Raw genomic sequence first — 20,063 nt, forward strand, 5'->3', positions numbered from 1 at the left:
TTGGGGTTCGGTTTACATGCGCCAGTCCGAACTTGTACAAACGCACACATACACACGCCAGAGGTGTGGCTTGCTATAGGCACAATAGGATGTGCCTACACTTACATTTTCTACATAAATGAATATGAAATATCTGTATGTTTTGTTATAGCTGGGCACCAGTGTACTAGTGAGAACAATCGCCCATATATGTGCACAGATAAATTCAGGGCGGTCGGGTAGCCTAGTAGTTAAAGCGTTCGCTCATCACGCTGATGACCCGGGTTCGATTTCCCAAATGGGTACAATGTGTGAAGCCCATTTCTGGTTTCCCCAGCTGTGATATTGTTGGAATATTGCTAAAAGCGGCGTAAAACCATACTCACTCACCGACTCACAGATAAATTCCTTGGAGCATTGAGACCCGTTTTGAGATGAAGAGAGACAATGAGTTTCATATCATGAATTGATCTTGATCTGGGTTTCTACTAAAGACAAGCGGAGACTTTCCCAAGCTAGAAACTTTCCTGACCCTTTTCCCATCATATCTTCCATCTAGCCAAATAATTAGGCACCAAACTTATATATAGTATAATAATCCATGGAAGTTATTCCTAATTTTATAATTTCTATTTCTGAACATCTGAATTAATGTGAATGAAACAGATGCAATCTCATTAAAATCAGACCTTAGTTCTCACTACCGCTAAACAAAGATCTGAAGACATCCCACATCAGAATGACCTTTCATCCGACCAATGAAAGCGTCGCTTACCAGATCATGAAAGTGACAGTCGGAATGTGATTTCTAATCATACAACCTCGAAAACTTTAACACGGGGTATTACGAACGATAGTTACAGGTTTAATGACTGAATCCATACAATCTAGACCATCTATTAGCCAATCCAGAATGTTCTTTTGTTTAGGTTTCAAATTTGTAATCGAGAATTTGTCAAAATATATTTCGAAGCGTAGTCGCCAATTTGAAATTAGTGCCGTAAAGCACGAGAAAGCTGACTTCTAATTGGTCATTCTATTGGTCGGTCTGCTTGACCCTTAATGGGATGTCCTCAGATCTTTGTTTAGCGGTAGCGAGAACCAAGGTCTGATTTCAATGAGTTTGGAAACAGATGCAGAAAACAGCTATTATGGTGATGCAGTGATTAAACATTATAAAGTGATTAGGGTTTGTCAGCACCATCCCTGTGCTTGAGTTTTACCTAAGCTGCAAATGTCTAAGCCTTGCATCACCCAGTTATCTAAGGTGCCCTATTCACTGAGCAGAGCTGCATCACTTAGAACATGCAAGACATCTGATCATGGCTTCCAATCCCAGTTAGCCCTTATAAAGTTTCCAGGTTTGTGAGCACCATCCCTGTACTTGTGGGTTTAACCAAAGCTGCAAACGTCCAAGACCTGCTTTTCTTGACTTTCAGGTTTTCCCCCCACATCAAGCTGACAACTGAAATAATGCTTGCAGCGTTAATCCAAATACTCTCCCAAACAAATATTACACTGAAAAATATTTCTCTGTAACATGTGAACTTGCAGTGAAAACTGTAAGGTGGGTGTACAGGATTTAACAAGCCAAATGTTCGATAATTATCTCTGCCTTGCAATCTTGTAAGCCACCAATGTTGAGAACAGCAGAAAACACATGGAGTGAGTGAGTTGGGTTTAACGCCGCTTTTAACAATATTCCAGTTATATCCCGGCGTGTCAGCTTAATGTGGGAGGAAAGCCCGAAGTGATGCAGGTCTCAGACGTTTACCACTCCGGTGAAACCCAACTCTCCACAGCGAATCGCGGCACCTTGGACGACTGGGCCACCTGTGCCCCCGAAAACACATCCATGGTTAGAGATATCATTTGAGAAGATAAGGACCAAAATTTCAGCATGTAGCTGCTGTTAAACAATCCGAGAAATATAGGGCCCTAAGTTTACCACAGAAACGCCCATAGATATATGAAACTCATGTTCAGATCTGTGAAGCAGGGTTGTGTCTTGGCTGTTGGACCCCCTCACAGCTCTTGGCTAGATTCCCCTCGGTTGTGGTATTCATACCCAATCATACAATCCATCTGATAGCAATGACCTGATTACATTCATCACGACTCGTGAAGATCCAGGGTGGAATAGGTCTTCAGCAACCCATGCTTGCAGTTAGAGGCGACTAACAGCATTGGGCGGTCAGTCGCCCTGACTCAGTCGGTGCATGTAATCGTATCACAATTGCGTTTATCGAAGTTCATGATGACAATCACTGGATTGTCTTGTCCAGACTATTATTTACAGACCCTGGTCATATACCTGAAATATAGCTGAGCGTGGCGTTAAACAATAAACGAACCAACAAACAAAGCATTCATCACATTTTATTATCAACATCTATATATATACAAAACTCAACAAATTTCAAAGATGATACACATAAGATGGGTAAATGAAAGCCATATTAATGTTAATGATATGACAGCATAAGTGACACAGCTTCACTGATCTCTTACATAAGCACTATTTGGTAAGAATAAAAAGTATGTAAAAATGTCTAGAAGCATATTCCAATGCACACCCAGGGTTTGAAACACCACAGATGTGTATGTCAAGATAGACACAATGTTATGGATAACAACTTCTTTAATACTGTGAAAAGCGATGTTTCGGTATAGATCCTTAAACCGTTGTCAAGCACGACTGAATGAGGGACATAGTACAGAATATATATAGTAGGTGGAGGATTTACAGTAGAGGATTAACAGTAACAACAATTGCATACATGAGTGGGATAACATCCTCCACCTACTATATATATTCTGTACTATGTCCCTCATTCAGTCTTGCTTGACAACGGTATAAGGATCTATACCGAAACGTCGCTTTTCACAGTATTAAAGAAGTTGTTATCCATAAAATTGTGTCTATCTTGTCATCCGTCAACTTCTAAGTAATGCCTATCAAACAATTTAAGATGTGTATGTGAAAGGCCGAGTGCTGAACTACCTTATTGTACATGTGAAGAATGTCTAGGCAGTGGAAACAACAAAGTGTGGAGAAACGCGTCACAACATCTATTGTGCCCACACTGCTTCACGCCGCGATGGAATGTTTGCTACTTCAAAGGACTAAACCTACTCGAAACATAAGAAATTGTGTATATAGTTAAATTTATAATATTGGTAGTGTTTAATTTGTAACTTAGATTGTGAGTGGTTGTATCTTCAAAGGGGGTTGAAGTAGTGTAGAACTGTACCATTTTTTTTATCTTTGTACACTGATATATACTCATGGTCAAAAGTAAAACCACCACTGAACTTGCTCACAATTCGTTGCTTAACGTTTGACTATCAGTATGTATTATTAATGTCTATATTGACCTTGTAAATTTACATATGTAAGTAAAAATACTCAAGGAGTAAATTCAATTATCACAAATGTAAGATAACTTGAAAACACACTAAAGTGAGAAATTATTCATGTGGGCCTCAAAAACAACTACTTCAGTAAAAGGTGACAGTGCACGGTTACGGGGTAGAATAACTCAAAAGCCTTGCACCTCTCCGGTCTTAAACCCCTCACATCAGCACCTATTCAGTGCTTCAGACCACTAGAGGACCCAGTTCAGTAAAACAAAAAACATTTAACCCCCATTACCGAGCAATATGGGGTTTAACAAAAGGTAGGAAACCCCTGTTAACAGAAAAGGGGTTCCTTATCCATAAAAATGAAAATTATTCAGATGGATCTCAAGCTCTGCCTACACATGTATACCAACTGCCGACAGGCACACATTACCCAACATGGTCGAGTCACTAGACACTTGTTTTCAACATAAATGAGTACAATCTCATTAAAATCAGATCTTAGTTCTCGCTACCGCTAAACAAAGATCTCAGGACATCCCATTACGGGTCATGTCAGACCGACCTTGCGCGAACCTTGACCGACCAATGGAATGACCAATCAGAAGGCAGCTTTCTCGTGCTTTACGGCACAAATTTCAAATTGGCGACCACGCTTCGAAACATATTTTGACAAATTCTCACAAAAACACACTCTGGAATGGCTAATAGATGGTCTAGATTGTAAGGATTCAGTCATTAAACCTGTAGCTATTGTTCGGATATACCCCATGATAAAGTTTTCGAGACTGCATGATTAGAAATCACATTCCAACTGTCACTTTCATAATCTGGTAAGCGACGCACTGATTGGTCGGATGAAAGGTCGTTCTGACATGACCCAAACTGGGATGTCTTCAGATCTTTGTTTAGCGGTAGCGAGAACTAAGATCTTATTTTAATGAGATTGAAATGAGTATGACTTGTGAAAATCCACAGTGGGGCAGTATTAACAATAAGAACTGGCCTGGTATATTCATACTGTAACCATGGTAACGGTCAACTCTAAATAATGCCGGTTTAGTTATAGTTACCATGAACAAACTATCTAAGATCAAGTCTACATTTTCATTGGAGTCGTGACAGAATACAACCTAAAACTATAAGCATCCACCAAATGAAACAGATTCTTTCATATCAGTGTTGATATCAAAAGTTTTGGAAGACAGTTCCTTCAGAGAAATTCACTTATCATGACAAGAAGTATATTAATTACAAAAATATTTTGACAACAATTCTATTTTGATTTGTTTTTCCCCCAACACAAGAAACACGTTATTACACACAGCATTATGCTTAAAGATGCACATTTTTCTTTAGGAAGCACTGAGACAGTTAACAGTAAAACAAAATCAGGACAATTTTTGTGCGTTGTTCCATAATGCCGGAAGTATGACATTATTAAACTCTCGTTTTCATAAATGCATACAAAAGTCTTAACTGTGTAGTTCTTCTCCATGCAAACAACAACTCAATTGTTTGATCTTAAAAGAAGCTGAAGTTTCTTAGATGAAAAATTGAACTGTTTCATCAAATGATTGACATGAACACAATTGATCTGGTTAAGCAGATAAGGCTAAAAAATAAATATTCTTGATTCTCCTGCAATCATCATAACAAAACATTTACCATAAATGAAATATATTTGGTGAAAACTGACACCCGGTAGATTCCTTTTTCACATTTTTTTCCAAGGGCCATTGAGAACTTAGATTTTATTTTTTAGCCTTAGATGTGATGTTATGTTGACAAAAAATGAAACGAGTACAGTATATTCTTGTGTATAATGCACACTGCTTATCCCAAAAAATACATGTGTGGACAGGGAGGTCTGTTTTGCACACTGTCGAAATTCAAGCCAAGACGTCATCTGCAGCAAAATGAGGCAGTTTGCACTTTACTTTGTACAGTGTACATGGTTTATACCATTTTACCCAGAAAACTGTACCCAAGAATGAGGGGTATGTATTACACACAAGAAAATAAGGTAATCTAATAGTTTCTAATATGTACCTAGTTTCACCCGTCACACAGATTCAGGAAAACCTTACATATATCTTTCTTGGACTATTCATACATAAAATCTCACTTGAACAATACAATATCTACTCACGGACAGAAATATAAGATGCAGTTTGGGACATAATTCAACAATGCTTCAAGCACCTAACATGATGCAAGTTTCGAACAAACTTCATATCCTCGAAAACAATCTGAATATTTCAATTTGGTCAGGGGGAAAAATTAACACGTCTTGAATCAAACAGCCTACCTGCCATTCAAATGTACTTCTTATGACAAAATAATATCCTTCTCAAATTTATTCAACCTTTCGAAGCTTCTCACGTCACGAGTGTTCATTACAGTGAACAATGATACTCACTGAATGTAGTGAAATATCATTAATCCAGACGGCACCATTCTCAGTGAAATCGTCCAGATTTACAAAACATGATACAGAGTAATGTCCTTTGTATATATTCAGATGTTCCTAACAGTAACTGGTCTGGAAAGAAGGGTTTCCGGGCCAACAAGGTTTCAGAGTTATCACTGTCGTCAAGCACATTCCCATGTCCTCAGATCAGGCATTGTGGCATTCCGGTGCAGTCCAACACCGGAGGAGTTGGGAGTGAGAGCCGGGGGGCTGCCATATCCGCTGTCGGCATCATCGCTCTTGTCTACCTCCTCAGGCCGGAGGTAGAACAACACCTGCTCAGACTTTGATCTTCCTTCAGGGGAGGTAACAATTATATGCTGGGGAGGAAACACCGGTTCGGACGCAGGTCTCACTGCGCCTATACAAAGCTGACCAATATTCTGCCGTACATACTCTGTAACTGATGGAGATGACTTGGACGCATTTAGAAGAATCTTTGGTGGTCGCAAGGAGTTATTCCCGCCTTCCAAGTCATCATTTTCAGCTGGGAACAAATTAAAAACAGTAATTACAGGAACTAAAGAAATCTTTTGGTGGTTAACATTTTGACAAGACTACATTGTAGGCCTTACTTTCATCAGTAGATTATTTTCTTCTTTTTGTTCTTTTAACAATAAAACTTCTGCCATATTTATCATCAAACAACTGACCATGGCCAGACTCTTAAAAATGAAAAATTATTTTATTTCTGAAAAGAAATATTACACATTAACATTGAAGTTAAGCTGATTTTTTTGTACCTGGAACACAAGTCCTAATGCGAACTGTAAATAAATGCTAAATACTAATTATGACACAATACAATTTACACCCAAAGACAAGTAATGACAACATCTTTCTTTACACTTTTACCAAGATTTGGTGCAGATACTGGAGCCTGTATGACGCATGTGATAACCCTTATTGTCATTACCTAGGGATTTATGAAGGAGTGTCCATGTTGTAAACTAAGTACTCAGGGAAGGCAAAAAGGGAAATAAATTGGGTCAATATTTGAGAAATCTTTAAAAGTCTTTATTTTCCACTACAAATTATCCTCTCATTATTGTCCTGTTATCAGTTAACATAAGTCCCTGTTGCAAAGTTAAAACATTACTTATTATCATGGTAACCCCAACAGGCTGATATTGGACATTTTTAATTCGAATTTGGTTATTTTTTAAACATTTGCCGTATACCCAGTTCCAAATAAAGGCCTCTGTGAAAGCTCAGATAAACCCCTCCATTAATTCACCCAACTCCTATGTGCAAAAATCAGCTCTATTTGAAGCACTCATAAAATCTCTAACATCATCAAGCAAACCATGCCAGTTAAAGAATCCCAAGCCCACCTTTCCACTCCCATACAGCAGCCTGGGCCTGCCACTCCTGTAGTTTGAACTTGGCGCTCTCGTTGCCCTGGGCAGCCGCCTTCTTGTACAGATACAGTGCAGAAATACCATCCTTCGGAATCCCTGCAAACGATGATAAGTTGTAGGAAACTATTATAAACCTTAGCTCATTGTATCAGACATCTCATAATTCATATCTATTAGAACATTCATACTAGTGCACTGTGGTGTAGAAATCCATATTGTTATTGTACAGATTTAGAAATTAGAATTTAGAAATTTCATCATAACTGAATTGGACACTTTCCATGAAAAAAGAGTCGCTTAAAAAAATCTTGATGCAATGGGAAGTAACTCCAAGATTAAAACATAACGATTAAAATATAACGATTAAAACATAAAATGTATTCTATTAGTGCAAATAAGTCTCTATGTTTTCCTAAATTCAAATACTACTTCCACAAAACAAGTTCACCACTACATAAAAGGCCCAGAAAGTCAAAATATATGAAGTGAGCAAGTACTACAGTGGTACACAGTACCCACCTCCAAGACCGTGTTCGTGGAACACCGCCAGGTTGTACATGGCTCCATCATGGCCGCTCTGCGCCGACATTGAGTACAGATGGGCCGCCTTGCACTCGTTCACCTCCACTCCCCAACCCTGCTCGTAACAGATGGCCAGGAAGTATTGGGCTTCAGGGTCCTGGCAACACAGAGAGAATGGTTTGTCTGTCTCACAGTCCAATAACCAATTTTCCCTTCCACCCATCCCTTACTGTAATGCTGTAATGCTATAGCTCCAAATGAAGCAAGTCTAGATTTTCCACAGGTCTCCCATCTCACTGGGGCTCCTTCTCAATTTAAATGGAGTTGTTTGTTTCTATCAAAACTATATGTTTTCAGAGACGAATCCTTAGTCCAATAGAATGGTGTCCAAAACATTCACTCCAACATATTCGATGTTATCTTTTAGGGAAAGGAAATGTGCAAAGAATTTAAAATTTTCAGATTTTTGTTTTCAAAATCAAAGTAGGTCAGTCTAGGAATGGGCATGGTTACCCTTTGACTCATAAATGTAACCCATCAATGCCAAAGAAAAATCTGCCTCAATTACAGCAATAGAAACTAACAGTTTTAGTCAACTAGTCCTCATAATGATAACATATCGCAAAACCTTAAAAATGGCACATTTCTACTGGTCCTTATGATACCTTAACTATTTGGCAGTTTGGCAAGGACCATAGGACTAGTGCCAATTTCTATCGCTGAATTATTGCCGAAACAGACTCCAAAAGGAAAATGGGGATGAAAAAGTTATGAATGGATCACAGAGAATCAGTGATGACACCAGATGTTCGTGAAAAGGGTAAACATGGTTTTCTTTATTCCATGAAACGTACAACTCTTCTATAAGATCACTGTATCTTTATTTCAACCACCAACCCATGTCGTTTTGTCATAAATCCCCAGCACCTCCCCAACACTCTCCCATCTTGCCAGCACTCACGTGTTGTTCCGCGGCCTGAGTGAAGAATTTCACTGCTTTCTTCATGTCCTGCTGCTCCTCCTCCGTGTAGTACACACCCATGTAGGTCTGGGCCTGGGGACAAGCCAAATCAAATCATGGCAATTCCACACGAATATAAAACAGCTGCAGCTATATGAAGTAATAACAGCATCCTCCTCCATGTAGTACACACCCATGTAGGTTTGGGCCTGGGGACAAGCCAAATCAAATCATGGCAATTCCACACGAATATAAAACAGCTGCAGCTATATGAAGTAATAACAGCATCCTCCTCCATGTAGTACACACCCATGTAGGTCTGGGCCTGGGGACAAGCCAAATCAAATAATGGCAATTCCACACGAATATAAAACAACTGCAGCTATATGAAGTAATAACAGCATCCTCCTCCGTGTAGTACACACCCATGTAGGTCTGGGCCTGGGGACAAGCCAAATCAAATAATGGCAATTCCACACGAATATAAAACAACTGCAGCTATTTGAAGTAATAACAGCAGCCATATTGCAGAGCTCCAGATAACTTTTTGAGCAGTTGAGTTTTTACTCAAGGGTTTCTATTTTAATGGGGTTATTACATTTTTCATTGAGTAACCAATATTTTTTCACTCATCTATTGGGCTTTCCCAAAAATTAGTGAACATTTTAAGATTTAAAAAAAATGAAATTATGTTTTGGATGTACATAACTGTTCTAAATATACTACTCAAAAGAAGTTAAAGAACACCCAAATAAGTTATCAAAATCACTCCAAAAATAAATCGTGGCCACAGGAACAACACTGATTGGGAAAGATAATTATTTAATCATGACATTTCATTGACGAAAGAAACGCTGGCATACAGCTGACCAGAGCAAATCAATATGCATTGCATGTACCCTATAAATCAAAAGTCACACACTACAGTTCAGGATAATCCTGTTCCTTCAATATCGGGTAGGCCCACCCCTGGAAGCAATACAGTTCTGACATCTTCTACGCATAGATCGAACAAGCTGCCGCAGTGTTGTCTGTGGAATTGCTTGCTATTCCTGATGAAGAAATCCTAACAGTTGCTGGAGATTAACAGGAGTTGGGTGGTTAGCTTGAACGGCTCTTCCCAAGGCATCCCAAAGATGTTCAATGGGCGCCAGATCTGGCGAATAAGCAGGCCATTGCATAACGGTAATCTGCCTTTGTCTGTGATAGTCAGTGATAATCCGAGCGCGATGGGGTCTTGCATTGTCGTCCTGAAGGATAGCACCTTGACCAATCTGACGAAGTGTGGGCAATACCAGGGGTTCAAGAATCTCATCACGGTACCTGGCAGCATTCAGATTCCCGACAATATGGTACAGAGGAGTCCTATGATTCCAACTGAATCCTTCCCATACCATCACTGATCCCCCACCAAAAGCGACACGTTCACGTACTGTGGCATCAGTGAATCTCTCTCCAGTACGACGCCACACCCGTATTCTTCCATCATTGAGCTGCAAACAGAATCGCGACTCGTCTGTAAACAGTACACGAGACCATTGCTGTCTGTTCCAACGCACATGTTGTCGACACCAAGCCAGACGTGCTGTTCTGTGAACTGGACGTAAAGGTGGTCTCACTGCTTGTCGTCGACTTCTCAAGTGCGCAGCTCGTAAACGGTTTCGCACCGACTGATCACTAACGACAGTGTTATTGACAGCCCTTAACTGTAACCTGAGGTTGTTTGCTGTTAATGTACGCTGCCTGAGTGCTTGGAGAACCAGGTATCGGTCATCACGTTGTGAGGTACACCTTGGCCGTCCAGAACGATGTCGCTCTTGCACTCCGCCAGTGGCAGCAAAACGATGCCAAAGGTGTGAATGACAGAGGGGGACACCTGCAATCTTCTGCCCACTTCAGGTAAAGAAAGGCAATCCTGGAGCCAACCAATAGCTCGTCCTCTATCAACATCAGTCAGATGTCGTCTCTGTGGCATGGTTTTGGAAGGTGTGATAACACGATCATCATCATCGCCTTCTTAAAGGGAAAGCATGCACATGCACCATGAACATCACCACTTTCATATGCTGAGCATGAAAATTGTGTTGGTTGTTGCTAAGGACAGGTGCAGCGTTGTGTTTGGGCGACAATATTCCTGTGTTTTGCTCATGTTTTCAATTCATTTGCATGACTACCAGAAGGGTTTCCAGAAAGTGTCAGGAGGATCAGCAATACCCCAGACGTGGTGCAACATGTTGCCAAACATTAGATGATAGTAATGTTATAACACATAATGCCATGACCAATTTGCTAAATCGTGTATTATATATCTGGTGTTCTTTAACTTCTTTTGAGTAGTATATATAGGGTTGACTGAGAAAGTAAATTAGCTCGTAATTGTGTTCGGGAAATTAGCTCCTTTGTACACATTCTGAAAAAGTTTCATTGGGTATTTACGCAAGCTGTTTTTATACATTTGAGGTTTTCATTTAATGCATGCATTTCTGTAAGCAAGTTAATTGAAAGTAATTGTGTTTTGAATATTTTGGGGGGTATTTTACGCAAATATGCTGCTTATCTGTAGCTCTGTACTGAAAATCAGATCAGAACCTCTTGAACAAAGCCAGCATGTGAATTTTCAGGTTCAACAGTGCAGACATGTCAACAAAGAATATGTTAAAGATGGACGGTGAACAAACAGGCCCTTTAGTAAAGTGATCTAAAAATCATTTAAGTAAGAATACAGTCTCTACAGCCATCTGAATTTGTTTGGGGGAATTCAGAGTGAGTGAGTGAGTTGGGTTTAACACCGCTTTTAACAATATTCCAGTTATATCGCGGTGTGTCAGCTTAATGTGGGAGGAAAGCCCGAAGTGATGCAGGTCTCAGACGTTTACCACTTCGGTGAAACCCACGAGCACGGGTATGGTGCTGACAAACCTAGAAACATAATCGGGGCAAACCGGGATTCGAACCCACAATCATAGGTTTCTGGCGTGCCCAAGGGACGCAACTCTGCACAGCGAACCTTAGACGACTGCGCCACCCGTGACCCCGGGGGAATTCAGAAAAATTGACATTCAAACATCCCCGTGTGATGAGCAAGATGCCAAGCTTTGGGGACAATGACACAATCAGTGAGCCAGAGAAGCCAATCCCCATTGTAGTCGTCTCTAACGTCAAGCCTGAGATTACTGACCTACTCCAATGAGGACTTCCCACAGGGAATATCTGTATAAGGTGACACACAATCAGTCACACAGGTCACATTGTTTGTTTGTTTGTTTGTTTAAAGCCGCACTCAGCAATATTCCAGCTAATGACGGCAGTCTTTAAATAATCGAGTCTGGACCAGACAATCCAGTGATTAACATCATGAGCATCGATCCACGCAATTGGGATACGATGACATGCCTCAACCAAGTCAGCGAGCCTGACCACCCGATCCCGTTACTCGCCTCTTACGACAAGCGTAGTCGCCTTTTATGGCAAGCATGGGTTGCTGAAGACCTATTCTACCCCAAATCTTCATGGTTATAATAGGTCACATTGACCATGCTCAATCAGAATTCCTCCATAAATGAGTGCCACTCTCTTACCTCTGTCAGTCCTGACTGAGCCGCCTGTTCCAACAGCAACATGGCTGTGGGCGTGTCCTTCTTCATCCCTCCCTCCCCCTTCAAGTGCAGCAGCGCCAGGTTATACAAGGCCTTGGCATGTCCGTCCTCCCCAGCCATCCTGTAGTACTCTGCAGCCTGGCAACACAATCCAGCTACATTCACTATCAGGAACAGTATATATCACCCAAAACAGGTTTCGCATGCAGGAAATATCACAACACATTACAGACCAAGCAGAGAGATAATCGAGTACCGGTAATGAAAAAATGCACTCTTTACACCACTAGCATGCCTGACTACTATTTGTGTTGTTTGTTTGTTTAATGCTGAACACAGCAATATTCCATCTGTCTGACTGTGGCCTGTATATAATCAGGTCTAGACCAGACAATCCAGTGATTGGTATCATGTGCCTCTCTCCATAACATCAAGGTATGATGTCACCGTATCAAGCAAGTAAGTCTTCAAGTTTGACCACCTAATCCATATAGTTGCCTCGTATGACAAGCGTAGGGTGCTGAGGACCTATTCTAAACCATATGGGGACCAGCAATTAAAATTTCAAGTAGCCCATAAGAGGATGATTTGTGACAAAGGTAGACATTTTGTGCTGCTGACAGTCCTTAACTCAAGTCAGTTGAGATGGGATCATTGTCGTAAAGGGTCCTATCACGATATTGATTTCTCACTCAGCAATATTTCTGCTGTATATAATCAAGTTTGGACCAGACAATCCAGGGACTGACATAAGCATCGATCTATGCAATTGGGATACGATGACATGCATCAAGTCTAATGACATACATCAATCCCATAAGTCGCCTGTTACGACATGTCAACATAGTCTATTGGTGCCATGTGCAGGAAGGAAATTCCATCTTGACATATTAAGTACACGTGTTACTCGTCTGCCAGACAGGAAGACCATCTGTAACATGTTTTTTGCTGCTTTTGTTACCTTTTTTAGATCAACCTCAACACCTTTGCCCATTTCGAAGCAGAGTCCGAGATTGAACTGAGCGCTGGCGTGACCGAGGCGGCTTGATTCCTCCATGTGTTTCACAGCCTCCGACATATCCCCCTCCTGGGCAAACCTCAGTCCCAGTACACTCTTCCCCAGGGCGGTATACTTCTTACAGATGTCCTCAAAGTCCTTCAGCACATCACTCAGTGCCCCGTCCTCCTTCACAGGCTGAAACAGGTGCACAGCTGATCAGTGTACTTGCCTTGTCAGAGAAGTTGAGGTAAAGCTATGATATCTAAACATCAAGTGTTCAGATCACAGAAACCAGATATGTGTATATATAATACACTGATATTTGGACAATATTATACAAATAATACGATAATATAAGAATCAACAACGATATTACATTAGGGTATTGCTATCAGTGTTTTGATTCGGTTACAAATTTACTGGTTCACTGGACCGGCAATACTTAAAAGTACCCGTACATCCAATATTTTGCTGGTCCTATCAATAAACTATCATGTGACCCATATCAACCAATGGTCAAGCTTGGCTAAATATAGATGAAGAACTTTCCAGCCTCTTGGAATACCAAACACAGAAAGATATCATTCGGTTTTAGACAGCATTTATTCCTAAATCTAGATAGGGATATGGTCAACATTTCTATTTTAAGATAATGATGTGGTTGTACTGTTGGTCAGTCCAGGGTTAGATTTAACGGGTACCGTATTCGACGTAATAAGCGCCCAGGGTGCTCTCGAAATTAGAAATAGGGGGCTCTTATTGGAATAATTTTTTGGTGACAAAAAACAGAGTTGAAAGTTCGTAAATTTCGTGGTTTATGCTGACAACCTGAAATGTTTATATACGACATATATTTTTCCAGGATTTAATTGCCCATAATTAAGGGTGCATATAACACACGAGTGCGTATTATACACGATTAAATAAGTCTTGTGTACATTGATCGGAAGGGGTGCTAATTGAGATTGTTCACTAGCCAATATATTAGCAAATATTGCCGTGGGCGCTTATTACGTCGAATACGGTTTATGGTCTATTTCACAGGTAAAACTCTTGTATGGGAAATACTTTGGAATGTAATGCCAAAGCAGTACCTATGAAGCAACGAGATAAAACAAGGACACTTTTATATTAAAAAAGTGACAAAGTCGTAATTTGCTCTTAATAATAGAAAGATAAACTATGCTGATGTTCTATTATCTCTAATATTCTATATTGTCTCCCCTCACCTGGTCGGTGGTGTCTAGCTGCCTGGCTCTGGTTTGCTTCACTGACTGTGCAGTTGTGGTCTTCCCAGGGAGGGCAAACGCCACCTGGAACAGCAGACTTGGCCTCCGCGGTGGGAGGCCTTTGCTGGACAGGGGGCTGCGAATACACCCATCACTCCATCGGGGACGGGATAACTGGATCCCCAGGACAACAGCTGCACCCTGCACGAGACAGTTTTTTCATTTCAGTAATTTTTTGTAAACACAAAGTAAATAGTTTCAGTTAATTCTCAAAAATCTGCACAATAATATATTTTAATTGATCGGAATAAATGTGATCTGTGTCCATCAAGAGTTTTCAAGACAAAAACAGTGATTTTATGGAACTTTAACAGGTCAGGAATGAGCAACTGATGGACCTAAACCAGACCAAGAGTTTACGGACCAAAATCAAATAAGATGCTTAAAAAATCCCGTCAAATGCATTTTATTTTTTTCAGATATTTTTACCAAAATTTTCACAATCAAAATCTGTAAAAAATATTGGACCTAAATGCCATTCAAAAACATTCACAATACTGAACTCAGAAGACTACAACTAAAGCAAGTTTTTGATGAAAACATTAATTGGTACTTGATTCTTGTTTTTCTATACATGTTCAGGGCAACACGTACCCATGTGACAGCCTCAAGTGCTGTGTGTCGCCCACAGAAAGGAAACCAATCCCGATGGATATTGTTCCACCAGTCATTATCACGATCTGTGCCCTGACCTTCACCTTGGTCACCTTTACTCTCAGGTGGGCTGAAATTTGAAACATTAACTTAAATTTATGAATATAATAAATCAATTACATGACTGATATTTTAACATATTTTAACTATTAAAGAATATTAACCAGGGATTTTAAACTTGGTGTCTACGGCAAGTAAATTGAGGGAAAATCATTTGTTCAAAATTGGGATTTAAAAAAAAATGTTTTCCATATTTTAACATTGCATTCACTGCGATAATGTAAAAATAAGCATTAATGCCTCTTCCACGTTATTGGCCATGTTGTCTTTGTCCTTGTCTTGGTCATAGAAACTAGCTTAAGGAGATGGTTAAAAAGTCCAGGTTCAGAATTGGTTGGACAATCCAGTGATTGTAAATGTATAATCAATCATGAATGGAAACAGAAACTTCAAACATCACAGCATGTAATACATGTACGAGCAAAACTCTGATTTCTCTACATACAATACCTTATTTTACAGCCCCTAATAAATACACTAAGATTAAGCATGTAAACAAACAGAGATACCATGATTGATTCCTTGGTTTCAACTAAAATCAATCACAGATCAGGGGTTTATCTAGATCTGTCCTGAGGCAAGTTTTCAGCCCGATGTTACAATGTCAGTAAAAATTCCCAAATTAAAATTATAATTTCCCAGTTCATCTTAATATAGTTATAACTAATTATGGCTTAGTTTTGTTTGGTTGGTTGTTGTTTAACGACGCACTCAGCAACATTTCAGCCATATGACGGCAGTCTGTAAATAATCGAGTCTGGACCAGATAATTCAGTGATTGACATCATGAACATCGCTCCACGCAATTGGGATACAATGACATGCATCAACCAAGTCAGCGAGCCTGACTACCCGATCCCTTAAGTCGCCTCTTACAACAAGCAAAGTTGCCTTTTACGGCAAGCATGGGTTGCAAGTTTGAACAAAATAATTATCTTTTTGCCAATTAGCCAGGCAAGGGTACTTTGTTTAGAATCCAGGATAAATTCCTGAAGATGAAACTGATTATGTTGGAAATTCCCCCTCACCTGCTGACACAGCGACGACTGCGCTCAAACCAGGAGCAGCTGTCTACACGATCTAGTTCATGTTCCACATGCTGTTCCTCCTCCTTACAGATTCCGGTTGCTGCTCGTGGACCATGGAAATGCTGGCGGATTGCTGAAATAGGGAATTAGAAAAAAACATTTTAATCGTAAATATATGGTTTCATAATTGTATCACTAATATTTAAGCATTATTTCAATGTACAAATTTTCAATGAATCTAACATCCTGAATATGCAAATATACCTGTCATAGACCATCTAGTGTAGATGAAGCTTATTGCAACACTCCCAAAACATGAGTGGTCACTGAACAGGATCGTATGAGTTGTAATGTCGTTACTATTATTAGAACCAACAATAAACTTTCTTCCTTCCTGCTCTGAAACACTACTTTTACAATGCATGTGGAGAATAAATGAGTGCATTTACTTACTCAAGACACCATGGACACAGGACAAACCCCTTATTTTGGAGCCACAAGCAAACTCAATGACGTAAACATATGAGGATAACTGCATTTCTATCCTTAAGATTTAAAGTTTGTTTGTTGTTTAACGCAGCACTCAGCAATATTCCAGCTATATGACAGCAGTCTGTAAATAATCGAGCCTGGACCAGACAATCCATTGATTGACATCATACAAAATATTTTGTCATTAAGTAAGATTATTTACAAATATGAAGAGAGGAAAATCTCTTCTTTGCATCAGCGATCAAGATAATGGGAATTCCCTAAGTGATGTCGTGTTGCTATTTATAGATCTGCGCCGTCATGTTGCGTCATTTTATGTCCGACTTTCCTTCAACTGGGACATGACCTTCACGCTAGAATCAGTGTCATTACTCGATTCAGAAAGTTTCCCCCCAAAACACAACCCTCGGTGGTCACAGGTACCACCCCAAAGTCCAAGGAAATCGACACTATGACCCGAACGGCTATTTCGTCTTCACACAAAGATCGTACGGATCAAAACAAATATCACTTTTGATCAAGGGGAATCCTTGTTTTGCCGAATGAAAACATTCATATTACGTGAACTACAGGTTACAATCTGAACGTGTCACTCTTACCTCTGGGAATGCCGTTAAATATCCTCCACATTCTGTGTATATGAAACCCTGGGGATGCAAAATAAAAGCGCCTTTGCCAGTTTTAACCTGGCCCTGTGGACAAGCAAGGCAGGTTGGCTGCCATATTTCTTGCCATACCATGTGACCGCCTCGGGTACTATCGGTCGTTTCCGTGAGAGCACTGGGTGGCATCGGGCTGAATAAAAAATAAAAGATCATCTACACTTTTTTGTACATGTAATGAAATGATTGTGGAATTGAAGGGGATTAGCATGTAGACAGGTATAGATGCCGTGATGAAGTTATCCGTTTTATACGACTTAAATGCACACTGTGCAAACGTGAATATGCTAACAGATCCTGGAATACACATATCGCATGGTTTACCTTATACATCAATGGCTGCTCTTTATTCTATTTAATTAAACTTGACTATTTTTACAGGTATGTCCTTATCGATTTTCGAATCATAGCTGGATATAATGTTATCTTAACTTCAAAAAATCTTTTTGTTTTATGATTATTCTTCAAATGTATAAACACTTTATCATTGTAAATTGGTCATTGGATTCAGCAGGCAAAATGTAATAGTCCTAAAACCATTCCCACCCCCAACCTAGTCACCAAGTTAAATAGACCCCTGAAGAGCCGGGGTAGAATAGGTCTTCAGCAACCCATGCTTGCCGTAAAAGGCGACTGTGCTTGTCGTAAGAGGCGACTAACGGGATTGGGTGGTCAGGCTCGCTGACTTGGTTGAAGCAGAGGCCATATAATATGGTCTCTGGTTGAAGCATGTCATCGATCCCAATTGCGTGGATCGATGCTCGTGATAACAATCACTGGATTGTCTGGTCCAGACTCAACTTTTTACACACCGCCGTCATATAGCTGGAATAGTGCTGAGTGCGGCGTTAAATAACAAAACAACCAACCAAGTTAAATAAATTACCTCCTTGGCAAAAAAATGTTACAACATTTCTTTTGGGCCAGTGGTTTGCTTGAATAACGACCAGTACAATGTTCTGATTACTCATTATTTGCAATTTGAGTTTACTTTGATACCTTCGCAGAATCAATTTCTGGGAAAATATGCTCCCTCATATTAAAGCTCGTGAAATTTGAAACCGGCTAGTAACTTGTAAGGCTAGCTATCCAACATAGCCAGCAATATTTTGAGACTATTTTAAACTTTGTATGGTGGCTGATTATTGCCATCGCCAAATCGCCCTGATAATGACCCATTACCTTTTCCTATATCATTTTAAAACGTTTTCTCTCTTTCTTTGTTGTTAGACGCAGCAACCAACAAAATAGTCCTGCTATATATGACGGCGGTCTGTAAAAAATATCGAGTCTGGACCAGACAATCCAGTGATTGACATCGTGAGCATCGCTCCACGCAATTGGGATACGATGACATGCATCAACAAAGTCAGCGAACCTGACCGCCCGATCCCGTTAGTCGCCTCTTACGACAAGCATTGCAACCTGTAAAGCTCATTCGTAAACGACAATAAAACAAGAAGTTTCGCACGATAACTATTGCAGTGCAGCCCTTTTACTCCAGGAAACATGATTTTATTTAGTTTCAATGGTTGCCAAGTATATGTAATTTCGGAGAACTGATTTGCGATCCAAATTCTAAACATGGGGAAAAAAGGAAATAAGTTGAAATATCTGTTTTTCGAAAATAGTTAAGTGCATATATATATATATAAATAAGACGAATTTTTAAGACCATTTCTTTCAATAAAATCAACCTGAAATCTTAAATTAAAAGACGTAGTTACGGATTTTATATTTTACCCTACAACGTAGCTATATAATACTTATAGAGGCTAATTTCGGATCAGTAGTCGCGGTTAACCAGCTGAAAGCAAATTATTGCTAATGCATCTCCGCGATGTTGTTTATCTGGCGTGAGGCTGTGTGTCAGTATGTAGCGTAACGGTACTCGTCGTGTCCGATCCGATATTAACCTGTTGTGAGTGTGAGCGGTTTCTCTCGCAACCTCAGGTGGGACATTTCCGAGATTAATCTTCACGCTGTCATGAAGATCCTCGAAATCCGGAAATTACAAGCGATCCGATATTATTACATTTCAACGACGACTGGGCTGAAGATCCGATCTTTGCACGGCACAGCCCGACACGATCCGAAAGTTCTTCCTCGATATGCTAAATAAAATGTTATGTATATTTATTTTATTATATATATAATATATAATAAATACAGGTATAATTTCCTGCAACTATCATTTAATTGTTGTTTTTTTTATCTGAAATTATTTCTTTTATTTACGTCTATATATTCGTATATATCACACGAACGTGATATATTTAATTTTCCCAACCCTCTAATTAGTTGTAAGTTGTTGACAATATGCGGGTGGCTTCAATATATATTTAAAGCAATTGTAGGTACAAAGGGTGGGGTTTTTTTGTTAGCGGGCAAAAACACCAAACAGTCATGTTTCAAGAATTTCGGAAATGGGAGTGGAGATCATTACAAACTAAAATTTAGGACAGGTCACAAATCCAGACTCAATTATTTACAGACCACCGTCTTATAGCTGGAGTATTGCTGAGTGCGGCGTTAAACAACACACTATGGGCATGTGGACTTAAAACTATGAATAAATCATTTTACGACACACATGCAATAACGTAGACGTACGTACACACAC

General features: G+C 39.8%; 1 protein-coding gene across 1 annotated transcript; it reads right to left on the bottom strand.

The window, feature by feature from the left end:
- Nucleotides 1-2,877: 2,877 nt before the first annotated feature.
- On the bottom strand, nt 2,878-17,520 carry LOC124144152. Its single transcript, XM_046513402.2, has 10 exons — nt 17,378-17,520; nt 16,287-16,419; nt 15,139-15,268; nt 14,485-14,685; nt 13,217-13,450; nt 12,238-12,393; nt 8,660-8,752; nt 7,696-7,855; nt 7,150-7,272; nt 2,878-6,302 (listed from the first exon to the last, which is right to left on the bottom strand). Exons 1-10 carry the CDS (start codon nt 17,406-17,408, stop codon nt 5,938-5,940), a joined length of 1,626 nt encoding a protein of 541 aa, XP_046369358.2. The 5' UTR covers nt 17,409-17,520; the 3' UTR covers nt 2,878-5,937.
- Between the last annotated feature and the right edge of the window lie 2,543 nt (nt 17,521-20,063).

This window comes from Haliotis rufescens, unplaced genomic scaffold (assembly GCF_023055435.1).
Source record: "Haliotis rufescens isolate VD_foot unplaced genomic scaffold, xgHalRufe1.0.p SCAF_7, whole genome shotgun sequence".
NCBI classification, from domain to species: domain Eukaryota; kingdom Metazoa; phylum Mollusca; class Gastropoda; order Lepetellida; family Haliotidae; genus Haliotis; species Haliotis rufescens.